Source organism: Gossypium raimondii, chromosome 12, assembly GCF_025698545.1.
Source record: "Gossypium raimondii isolate GPD5lz chromosome 12, ASM2569854v1, whole genome shotgun sequence".
NCBI lineage: Eukaryota > Viridiplantae > Streptophyta > Magnoliopsida > Malvales > Malvaceae > Gossypium > Gossypium raimondii.
Window position 1 is genome coordinate 53405931 of NC_068576.1, and position 12253 is coordinate 53418183.

Sequence of the window (12253 nt, forward strand, 5' to 3'; positions counted from 1 at the left end):
AAAAAGAACAGTGAATGGACTGACGGGATGCCCTATGGCCAGCTTATAGAAGAGTTGAGACCCACAAATTTTGTTGAAGTGGGGAACATGTTGAAACCACAAGTTGAGTACTGACGACTGAGAGCTAGCTCCCAAAGGTTTTTTTTATCTCATTTCAATTCCTCGGCACAGCAGCATGCTAGATTCCTTTTCGTTTCTCTTTTTTCATATGAGGGGTCATCATCAAGCCACGCCCCCAAATCATTTCACCCTTTGCCTTGCTCGTCAAAGTTTCTTTCCATGCCATAAAGCAAAAGGCTTCATGTTTTTAGAAGCTTTTAGGCCAATTTCAAACGAATTTATTAATATATACCCAATCACTACTTGCCACATTGTCAAGCAACTTTAGGTAAAAATGGCCTAATGCCTAAATGCCCCCACTTCATCCAAAACAGTCGGTTGGTTTTAGCTGCACTGTTACATCCATCTTAATGACTAGGTAAATTCTATTTGCATGATCAAGAATTTGATATTCCTTAACAAAGTCTCCTGTTTGAATTCGATATTCCTTGAAAAAATCTCTTATTTGAGTTCAATAAGATCCGATTTCACTATTTAAAGCCTCTTTTATGATCTATAAACTTCCCCCCAAACAGTACAAGCATTCCTCTTTGCAACTTCAAACCTGTCACATCTAGAAGAGAAAACAAGAATCTGATCTTAGAATACAGCTTTGAAAGAAACCACACACAACAGTTGTTGTAGCCAACTTCCTTTTACCCAACCCTAAGCTCCTCTCATGGGCTCTTTTTTCTCTCTCACATTGATAATACTTTCATGGGTATCATTACTTTCAACGGAAGCTGAAGCTGAAGGGATCAGATCAGCTCGTCTTCTCGATCTTCTCATTAGGGACAACATAGTAAAGTCCTTTGACAAGCATTTGAAAACAGGCACTGTCCAAACTGTAAATTTACCTGCAAATTTCTCGGGCATCAAAGTTGAAACAGCAAGGTTTAGATGTGGGAGTCTCCACAGATATGGTGCTCAAGTTAAGGAATTTTATCTGGGAAAAGGTGTGAATGTGCAGCCATGTGCAGAAAGAGTCATGGTAGTAAGACAAAACTTGGGTTCTAATTGGTCATCCATATACTATGCTAACTATAATCTTTCAGGTTACCAGCTTGTGTCACCGGTATTAGGCCTCCTCGCTTATAATGCGGGCACCGATGTGAGTTCCGGCACCCCTTTCGAAGTTGGAATCCTCGCAAGGGAAAATAACCCAATTAAAATAAACTTCAGCAACGTTATTACAAACACTACATCGTCCAGGAGAGGAATCAGGCCATTGTGTGCTAGCTTTGGAGGGGATGGCAAAGTGAAATTGAAAAACCAAGTGTCACCCAATGTTTGTGTTGCGACCAGGCATGGTCATTTCGGTTTGCTCATCGAGTTACCGCCATCGATGCCTGTGAGGAAGAGGATTAGCAGGTGGAAATTGGCGGTGGGAAGCTCGATTGGAGCGGCATTGGGTGCTTTCCTGCTGGGATTGCTTTTGGTGTCGATGCTTGTTAAGGTGAAGAAGAAAGCGAGAATGGAGGAGTTGGAGAGGAGAGCGTATGAAGAAGAAGCACTTCAGGTTTCAATGGTGGGACATTTCAGGGCTCCAACAGCATCGGTTACTCGAACCACGCCTACAATTGAACATGAGTACACACCTTATCCTTCTTGAAATGTTATAATTGTCTCACCTTTTTCCATTTTCTAGTGTAAGATCATTCTTTTTTGTAAGATCAAATCTATTTGTTTCTTGAGATATAAAAGAATGTTCACATCTTGGAACAGACAACTCTGTTTTTTCATCAAACTTGAATTATACATTAAATTTGAATTATAATTTATATTTTTATTTTAATTTAATTAATGAAATATATTTATTTATTTTTATATTAGATTAATATAATTTTTGTGTCTGTAAAATTAAAATGTGCTAATTTAATAATATTATCAGTGATTTATTAAAATTGAATCAAATTAAAGTTTCATGTTTAAAACCACGCAAAATCCAAATTCACACATAAATTACACATTAAATCAAAATTCATGCATAATTTTAACATTTATCCAATTTAGGAAAATGACTCAACTTGTATTTTAATTTGTCATGCCTATAGTGCTCAGCCACACTTATTTTTATCGAAATTCATTATTTATATTATATTACAGATTTAAAAATTTATATAAATTATATTAATAAAATTTATATAAAAATTAAATGAGGTTTTGGTTGAAATATTTGAAATTCTTGTGATTGTGTAATAATTTTGATGTTTTAGTTTGATTTTGTATAAGTTTTATATAAAATTAGATTATGTCACACTGTGAAAATAATTATTTAACAAATTATAAAATATATATAAAAAGAAAATATTTTTACACTACAATTTTTAAATTTTATAAACAGAGTCAGGACTGACAAATGTTTTATAATAAATAATAAAATATTAAAAATCAAATATTAAAAAAAAGATACATGACAAATTTTTGAGAATGTTTTAAAAGAAAAATATGCATTATGAATGTACCAAATACTAATACTAAACGGTAAAGTTGTAGGAGTGAAGATATGCATATATATTTTAAAAAATTATATAAAAATATATAAAGAAGACTCCATATAAATAATGAGTTTTTTAATATAAATTCACAAATTGAAATGATTATGACACAATAATATAAATAAAAATAATCTCATTATAATATTCATATTCTAGAATACAAATTTATTATTTTTAAAATAAAATAATTTTTAAATAGAGTTACATATACTCCAACATTAATATTTAAAAAAACCAAATACCATTAGATTGAAAATTCGAAAGGGTTATTCGGTTCTTTTCTTCTGGTTTACAAATTACATTAGTCAAAAAGCCATGAGCGTGTCCATTTACTATTCCACCCATAATTGGTCATACTCTTATTCCAGTCCTTCTATTATGCTGATGTTTTGATTTAATCCCTCTGTTTTAATGTTACTAGTAGATCGCAAGCAATGAATTTTATTTACCGTTATTCAATCATAAAATTGTGAATCAAATGCTTTAAAATTTTTTTAAAAATAGTTTATCGGATTCAACTATTAATAATATTAGAAAATAGAAAATAAATTATTTTAAATTAAAGTAAAAAAATACAGACTAAAACCAGAATTAGACACTCGTCATCATATACCCATTCCCCCAAAAAGCAGACGTTAATCAGCTAAAGATAATTTGTTTTAAGGGTGAAAGCAGATGAAATTTGGGTTTATCGAGGAGGTCGGACCACAAATGCAACTTGCAATAGTTTATAATAGGTCAGATATTAACAAATAACAGACTGAAATCTGAATTGGCATTCAATAGTAAAACAGGCAATTATTTCTTCAGAAGGGAAATAAGTTGTGGATATGGCGGTGCCAGCGTGTTGGGGTACCTAATTATAATTCAAGGGTTTTATTATTCGCCTTTCAATTATTCATTATAACATGCATTGTACCTTTAATAACTTCTTCCCCTCTCTCATTTTCAGCAAACGCTTCACCCATCCCACCTTTCTCAATTTTCTGTGCTATTTAGGTCTACCAATGGTCCTTGAAACCAATTTGTTACCATTATTCTTTTATTTATAAGTAAGGAAGAAACTATATATAATTCCAGATATTATATTAAAAAAAATATGATCAAAATCTATAATAAAATTATTTAAAAAATACAAAAAATTTAAATATCATACACCAAAACTTATTTGTATAGAGTTTTTACATTTTATAAATAAAGTTAAATAAATAATCACTATATTTATTTGTATTTATTTTAGGTGTAACAAGTATATATATTCATTCAAACTAAAGTCAATAAATCTACCCATAGAAAACGCACGAAGGGATTTAAAGAATTACACATACAATTATGCATGTTAAGTCTTGAATTTGAGTACTCAAGACCCGAGACCTACGCCTTTGCCAATTAAACGAAAGCTTCATTGGCAATTTATTTGTATTTTTTAAATAATTTCACAATCAATTTTTTTAACATGGGTTAATATGTAAAATTATCACTATACTTTAATTGAAAATTGAAATTTGTTGCTGCACTTCATTTTGATTGATATTTGTCATTATCCTTATAAATTAAAGATAAACTTACTAGTATACTTTACTTTTATTTGGTTGAATTTTGTCACTGAAGTTAGATTTTTTATTGAATTTTTCTATTTAATTTTAATTTAAAATAATTTGAAGACAAAATTTAATAATAATTTTATATTTTATTTTAATATTTAACAATAATAAATTAATTAACATACTATTAAAATTGAATAAAATCTGTTATTTTATAAAAATAAACTTAATTTCTTTAGTTTTATTTTTCAAGTTTTATTTCATTAAATAGAAGTTCTAATTTAATTTGTTAACTTTAAGTTGAATTATTTTTAACTATTACAATAAAATAGTTGAGTCGAAATTAATGTTGAGTGGTAAATTCAATTAACAAAAAAAATCAAAGTTGGTGGTAAATTTTAATGAAATTCAACGTTTTGTAGTAAATTTCAATCATATAATTGTTGAAGGGTAAATTTACTCAAAATTTCAAAATATAATGGCAAATATCAACAAAAAGAAGTGTAGTGCTAAATTTCAATTTTCACATATGACAAATTTACACTTTAACTTTCTTAATATTCATACATAATCAATTTTTAACTCTTAAAAAATTACCAATGGTATAGCAAATAGTGTTTTTAAACTCATTCCGTCTCATTTTATTATTTTTTGTTTTTAATATAATGTATAGAATTACTCATAGTCTCTCCTCAACCCTTAAATAAATGGATAATGTGCTTTAATGCATTCGAACCCATATCCTCTTGTACTAAAATTAAACTGAACTTTTGAGTTTATACTTTGTATGAAGATCTTATATTTCCTCAGCATAAGAAATATTCTTAATTTTGAAATAATATGAACGATAGCAATTGAGTAGATGTGCTCATGGGCCGGGCCGGATCGGGCCGAGCCCAGAAAAATTTTTTGGCCCGGCCCCGAAATATGGGCCTATAATTTTGCCCAGGCCCGGCCCGAGAAATAATTCATAAGCCCTGGCCCGACCCGTTTTTTAAATAAATACCAAAAAATTATTTTAAAAATTAAAACAAAAATTAAAAAAAGTATTTTAAAAATATTTTAAAATTAAAAAAATTAAAAAAGTATTTTAAAAAAATTAAAATTTTAAAAAAGTATTTTAAAAATAAAAAAATTTATTATATTCGGGCCGGGCCCGGGCCAAAATAGTGGTGCCCGAGGCCCGGCTCGTTTTTTTAATCGGCCTCAGTTTTTTGCCCAAGCCCATATTTCGGGCCTATATTTTTACCCAAACCCTCCCATATTTCGGGCGGACCGTCGGGACCACCTCTACAATTGAGGTTATAATAAGTAGTTCCCCCAAAAAGCAATGAATGAAAAGAGTTGGGCCCATTTCCAATGGGATGGCCCAATTATAAGCAGGCAGATTTGAATGTATAAATCTAACGGTCCAGGATCTTCATTCGCCACACGGGATCCTATTCCTTTCTTTCGCGCAATAACTGTTACCGTTATCGTTACCAAGAATTCCCGGGAAAAGTGAAACACATTAACCAAACCCTACCAAAATTCTTCACTAGAAAAAGGAAAAAGGAAAACTATATTAATATATATTTTTGGACAAAGTTTAATATTTTTTATTTCAAATAAAAATTTAATTTATATTAACATTTATTTAATTAATTCGAATGCCAAAGTTTGTGTGCAACTAAATTTATCTCTTTTATTATTTTAATAAAAATATTATACAAACTTAAATTTGCACATTTATACTTTTGAGATTTTTTTGTCTAACAATTGAATAATATGAATTTTGGAAAAATTATAAAATATAAAATTGATCATTATTATTCTTTTAATATTTACAAATAATTTCCATAAAAACTTGCTTATGTTTTTTAATTATAAAAATATTTGCTTCCAGAAGTGAATATATATTATTTAATGATTATAATAGTAACACATTTTTTAAGGAATAATAATTTTCTTGCAATGTGTAAAAGGATTAAATCTCTATTTCCAATTATTATATTTATATAATTATTTTATATATTGACCGGAGTTTATGGATCTTTATCTAATATATATATATATATGACGATTTTTAGCTCCGTAAAATTAAAAAAAACTAATATAAGAAATAATAACCCATAAATTAAATACCATCATACTTTATTAATTTTGTTATATTCACTCTCATCAACAAGCCAAGGGCCCAAGAATTAGTATTATCAAATCGAGTAAGGAACAATTGGCATCAAGTTAGCGTACAACATTTTACTTATTGCCTTTAACATATGTGACAAGCTAAAATCTTGAATCTGATTATATTCGATATGATCCATCTGTTAGGATGAAGTTTTTTTTTTTTAAATCGAGTCCGATTTGAATTGGATCAAGTGAAATTAAAAAGAAATAGTTAAATCGGGATTAAGTTTGAGGTAAATTTTTTTCTTTGTCGTGAAATATTTACAAAAATGTTATTGATATATTAAATTTTAAGTCTAAACTAACAAAAATCTTATTTGTTTTAAAATAATAATTAAAAAAATGTAATTTTATTTACTTTAAAATAAAAACAATTAAATTAAATTCGGATCAAATTTAAATTTAAGATAATTTTTTTTCGAATATCATACTTGAACAAATTTATTAAGGTTGAGATCTGAGTTCGAAATAGACAAAAATCTGCCCGTCCTGCACAATTGCCATCCTAGTTAGTATAGACAATAGCATGCTGCAAGCTCCAGAAATTAAACCTTACACAGTCTTGCTTCCTCTATTTTCATTAAGCTCTGTATGACTTAAGGCATCAGAGAACATTTTATATCTTGAACTCTACGCTCTATCAGCTTTTAGTTCATCTAGTTCTTGCAAAGTCCTCGATAATTTAATTGAATTTTCAAATCCAATCAGCTCATTTTAAAAAAGGAAATAATGAAACGTTAATATCAAAAGAAAAAATTTACCTAACAAATATATTTGTTAAATTTTATATAAACTTCAAATAAAATTAAAATATTAATTGAAATGATAAAACTAAATATATTAAATTTACCGAATTATAGATTTAAAGTTTATGATTATTAAGTTATTGTATAAAATATAAAATAAAAATACCTTAATAATATATATCCTAATTTGTATATTTTAATAAAATTTTAACTGAATTAAATTTTAGAGGTTTAAATATAAGTATAGAATATTATTATTATTATTTTGGAATCTTATAAATCTGATCTAGTCTTAAATTAATTGGGAAGATTAATAAACCGACTCAGCTTCACCATTGATTATATAGGTTAGTCCACACAGGATTTGTACTTTTTCGCGGAAAAAGAATAAAAAATAAAACAGCCAACGATTTTCGTCGCCAAAAAAGAATCTAAAAGACAAAGAGAACCTGCACCCAAGCAATAACTCGTCTTCAACCTCTCAATTATTCTCTTTTTAGGGTTTGTCTGATTATCAATCCCCCTCTCCAAAACACAATAATTAGCTATGGACGATCCTACTACTGTAAGTAATCAACGTAACCAATCAGCTCCGGAAACTCCCCGTCTCAACCTCCCGGCCAGAATGTCCGACTCTTCCGTCTATCTAGAAAACCTTCCGTCTCGGACAATGCACATCAACCGTTTGATCAATTCCAACTACAACGGCTCTCCCTCGCGCACAATTTACTCCGATAGGTTCATCCCCAGCAGATCAGGCTCCAACTTCGCGCTTTTCGACATCTCAAACTCTCCGACGTCAGCTGAAGGAAAAGAAGATGGTTCTGGTACTTATAACAGCCTTTTACGCGCTGCCCTTTTTGGTCCATATACGCCGGACAAGAAGGATTCATTGGGATCTCCGGCTTGCCGTAATATTTTCCGGTACAAAACTGAAACTAAACGGTCACTACACTCGTTTTCACCTTTCGGCCTTGATGAGTCGGTTCCGGGGATTATCCATAGCCCCGTTAAAGCTCCCAGGAAGGTTCCCAGGTCACCTTACAAGGTGAGTTTTTTTAATGGTTTTTACGGTAAATTTGGTTGAAATTTTGATTTTCTTTTTTGGTGTCGGGATTAATGTTTTTTTCTTCTGTTTTTGTAGGTTCTGGATGCACCTGCGTTACAAGATGATTTTTATTTGAATTTGGTGGATTGGTCATCGAATAATGTGTTGGCGGTGGGGTTGGGGAATTGTGTTTATTTGTGGAATGCTTGTAGTAGTAAGGTTACTAAATTATGTGATTTGGGGATTGATGATAGTGTTTGTTCGGTTGGTTGGGCTCAACGTGGAACTCATCTGGCGGTTGGGACTAGTAACGGCAAAGTTCAGGTTTAATTTTATTCGTATTTGATGATAAAAATTGTTATGTTGTCTACATGTTTAGTTTATCTGTTGAGTATGCTTACTTTCTGGTTTTTCTGTGTTAGTTTTAGGCTGTTACACTTTGATAGTGTAGTTATGTCATCGATAATGCCTTCAGTATAATTAATAAAGAAAGTTGTAAAGTACTAGTTCTTAGCAAGTGCAGTAATGTTTTCAAAGTAAACAGGGGTGGCAGAATGCATGCAAAGTTTGAAAGCTTTGGCTTCCGAAGAAAAGTATCAGTGAATTGTAAAAACAATATGAAGATTGAAGAGTAAAGATTTATTGCCATTCATTGATTTAGCCGGCAATTCTTGACATTTATTTGATTTATTGTTCTTGACTTCACTGATGCTTTTACATGTTTTCCTATACGGGATTATCAAGCTACCACACCATGTCCTAATTTCAAACTGAAAATAATAGTTGGACTTTATGATGTAGATTAGAAAACTTAGTAGTTAACTTTTGGGAGAAATAAAGGGGGAGAAGAAAAGCCATAAATTTGGTTGGAAATCGGAATCTGCTTCAATGGTCAGATGAGGTATGGCCCAAAAGTGAAATCCTCTTCCCATAGTTTATGGATGCAGGGCAGAGAGAAACTAGAAAACTGTTTAATGGTCTTATCAGATGCAAGCATGTGTACCTTTTATAGATATCTACAAATTAGCAGGACTTCTTGGCAGTCTGCAATGGCTCTTGATAAATTGAGATTGAACTTCATTCTATTTTATAAGAATTTTGTTGTTACTTGAAAATCTTGAAAATATAGGCCTGATCCTTCATTCATTTCCTTTTATCTTTGGGCTTTAATGAAGTTTGGCATAAATCAGTAACTTAATGCTTCTACCATGGTCATGGAAGGTGACCAAATTTTCAGCCCTTCTTTGGACTTTAGAGATTATCTTTGCCCCACTGTTTCCTTTGTATGGAGTCTTATAATTTCTGTCTATGTTCAACTTCCTGCGTGTTGCTTGTAGGATGATGTAGTTATTTAATGGCTACCACTTTATATGTAGATTTGGGATGCATCTCGCTGCAGGAGGATAAGAACAATGGAGGGGCATCGATTACGTGTTGGGGCCTTAGCTTGGAGCTCTTCCCTGTTATCTTCTGGTAGTCGTGATAAGAGCATTCTTCAAAGAGATATACGTGTGCAGGATGATTTTGCTAGTAAACTCTCTGGTCACAAGTCAGAGGTTAGACTCACTATTAGTTTGATTCAATCCGATCAACTGCACAACTTTTTATTACAATTGCATTTTTTTCTACACCAATTTTTTGTAGATGTGTCTCCTTTGATTTCATAAGTGCTTCTTTTTCTTCTTGTTTTATATGAATTCATACTCTCATGCAGTCATTATTTATTTTTGGCAGTTGCTTGTGCTTCTTATTGTGTTTGTGTTCATTCATGCTATGCTTGCATTCTATACCCTGAGTCTGAGTATCCATTGAGCATTGTGTAGGTTTGTGGGCTGAAGTGGTCATATGACAACCGTGAACTAGCATCAGGCGGAAATGACAACAAAGTATGGAATAACAGTTCTCTTGCCAGTCTGACTTATTCTGATGCTTAGTATTCATTTAATTTTAAGCTGGTTTAATGACAAATCTCATCCATATGCAGCTTTTTGTTTGGAATCAACATTCCACCCAACCTGTCCTTAAATACTGTGACCATACTGCTGCTGTAAAGGCAATTGCATGGTCTCCACATCTGCATGGCCTTCTTGCATCTGGGGGTGGTACAGCTGATCGATGTATTCGATTCTGGAATACAACCACAAACGCACACTTGAGCTGCATGGATACTGGCAGTCAGGTGATTCTTTCTTTTTTGTTTTTATCATATCATGTCCCTTCAATATGGCCTTAAATGTGCTTCAAATAGACAGGTCCATAATGTTGCTTCCTTGACTGCATTGATATGGATGATCTTTCTCTTATTAGTTTGAAATGATAAAACTTGCTGTCATCTGCATGGTAGTCAGAGTAATTCTCCTGTCAATCTGCAATGGAATAAACCTTGTCAATAAGAAGTGGTTAGGAAATTTTAATCTAGATATCTCATTTGAAGTTCTCCTATAAGTCCTTGGAATATGTTCATTGTGGTGCTTCTCAAGACTAGAGTTACAAATTCTAGCTGGTTTAATGTCTGCTCTATGCATTGCAGGTATGCAACCTTGTGTGGTCTAAGAATGTTAATGAACTCGTCAGCACTCATGGATACTCCCAAAACCAGATAATTGTTTGGAGATACCCTACGATGTCAAAGGTAAAAGAAGTTTAAAAACAGGGTATATATGATAATAATATATCATCTACTTTTTCTCCTCTAAAATTTTATTCTACTAATGCAGTTGGCTACTCTTACGGGACACACATACAGAGTTCTTTATCTTGCAATCTCACCTGATGGACAGGTAGGTCACCTCCCACGCTTTATACTTTTTACCCTTGGCTTCTACTTTTGTATTACAATAAAAATATTAATAAAATATATGACAAGTGCTGCAATTTTACTTTCTGTTTTAACATCAATGCTCTTCTTCTGTTTGAAATAACCATTTTCTACCCCTTTTTCTTTGTTACAGACCATAGTTACTGGAGCTGGAGATGAGACGCTAAGGTTTTGGAACGTGTTCCCATCCCCTAAATCTCAGGTAAATGACACTTGTGGAGTCCAGGCTATCTGAATATTTTTATATTCTCACAAAATTGTTTAGTCTTCTTTTCTCTATATCACTCTCATAAACATAACTTTATTTTATTGGGATTATAAATTACTTCATGGGGAGCAAAGGGAATTTGATATTTTATAGTAGTACATTTTGGGATCAAAAAGCTAGTTTTGACCATGTACTGTTGAGGGCCTGCTTTTAATTGAAAAAGTAAATGCTGCATTATTATTCTTGTGGGTTGCCTTGCCTCTAACAACAAGAAATTGTTTCAAGATTTTCTTATTTCTGGTATTGATACATATTTGTGGACATGATGTCTAATGCAGAACACTGATAGTGAAATAGGAGCATCATCTTTGGGAAGAACCACAATTCGGTGAGTCCAAGAAAAAGATGCTGGAAGCTTTGGGAGCATTTCTCATGCTCCGAAGAATCAAATTCGAAGAATTTGCAGCAGGTGCAAGAACTAAGTTATTGCCGGTTTTTTGCAGATCATTGATTTTAGATCCCAATTTATATCTTTTTTGATTAATGTATAGCGGGGAGTTGTTATATCAATTACTTGTAGCTGCTCCCTCCCTCCCTTTGTAAATTAAAGAAGTTGGAGAGTTTGTTGATGAACACGCAAGTTATTGTATCACGTTCTTTGTGTCTGTAAATAAAATAAATGAATCTATATCAGTGTGTGTTTGAGTAAATTCGAATTATTATTCATTTAATATATTTTTAATTTTGTTCAGCTTTATTTTTTGAATTATTTATGGTTGCATTTGTATCTTTTGAACAATGTTTTTAATTTAATTTATAAAAATTTTACATTTTAAAATAATAAAACAAGGTAAAATATTCAGAATTAGCTACCAACACCTTTATTTTTGACCTTCTGACTTCTAAGCTCTAAGTAATATAAATACCATAATTTGAAACGATACTTTCTACATATGTCGCACATCACATTAATTTTTTTAAAATACAAAATATCGTATCTCCACAAAAATCGAACATTTTAATACGTTGTGGAAAGAGTGAGGCCAAGGCCCAAATATTTTCTCTAGGCTCCAAGGTAGGCAGCCTTGAAATTGGATTTAGATTGGGGAATTTTGTTGTTGAC

General features: G+C 31.6%; 2 protein-coding genes across 2 annotated transcripts; both read left to right on the forward strand.

The window, feature by feature from the left end:
• Positions 1-54: 54 nt before the first annotated feature.
• On the forward strand, positions 55-1828 carry LOC105765178 (uncharacterized). The gene has a single exon (XM_012584144.2). The coding sequence runs from the start codon at positions 779-781 to the stop codon at positions 1709-1711; it is 933 nt and encodes a 310-aa protein (XP_012439598.1). The 5' UTR covers positions 55-778; the 3' UTR covers positions 1712-1828.
• Positions 1829-7463: 5635 nt separating this feature from the next.
• LOC105765179 (protein FIZZY-RELATED 2) lies at positions 7464-11881 on the forward strand. Its single transcript, XM_012584145.2, has 9 exons — positions 7464-8104; positions 8201-8428; positions 9481-9660; positions 9928-9990; positions 10089-10283; positions 10635-10736; positions 10822-10884; positions 11056-11124; positions 11469-11881. Exons 1-9 carry the CDS (start codon positions 7604-7606, stop codon positions 11520-11522), a joined length of 1455 nt encoding a protein of 484 aa, XP_012439599.1. The 5' UTR covers positions 7464-7603; the 3' UTR covers positions 11523-11881.
• The last annotated feature ends 372 nt before the right edge of the window (positions 11882-12253 follow it).

What these genes read in the sequence shown, in the direction of transcription:
- LOC105765178 (XM_012584144.2), top strand. Translation starts at nt 779, where the DNA reads ATGGGCTCTTTTTTCTCTCTCACATTGATAATACTTTCATGGGTATCA.
- LOC105765179 (XM_012584145.2), top strand. Translation starts at nt 7,604, where the DNA reads ATGGACGATCCTACTACTGTAAGTAATCAACGTAACCAATCAGCTCCG. An exon ending in TCTCTGGTCACAAGTCAGAG is followed by an intron (nt 9,661 to 9,927) that starts GTTAGACTCACT and finishes AGCATTGTGTAG; the next exon opens with GTTTGTGGGCTGAAGTGGTC. An exon ending in GATACCCTACGATGTCAAAG is followed by an intron (nt 10,737 to 10,821) that starts GTAAAAGAAGTT and finishes CTACTAATGCAG; the next exon opens with TTGGCTACTCTTACGGGACA.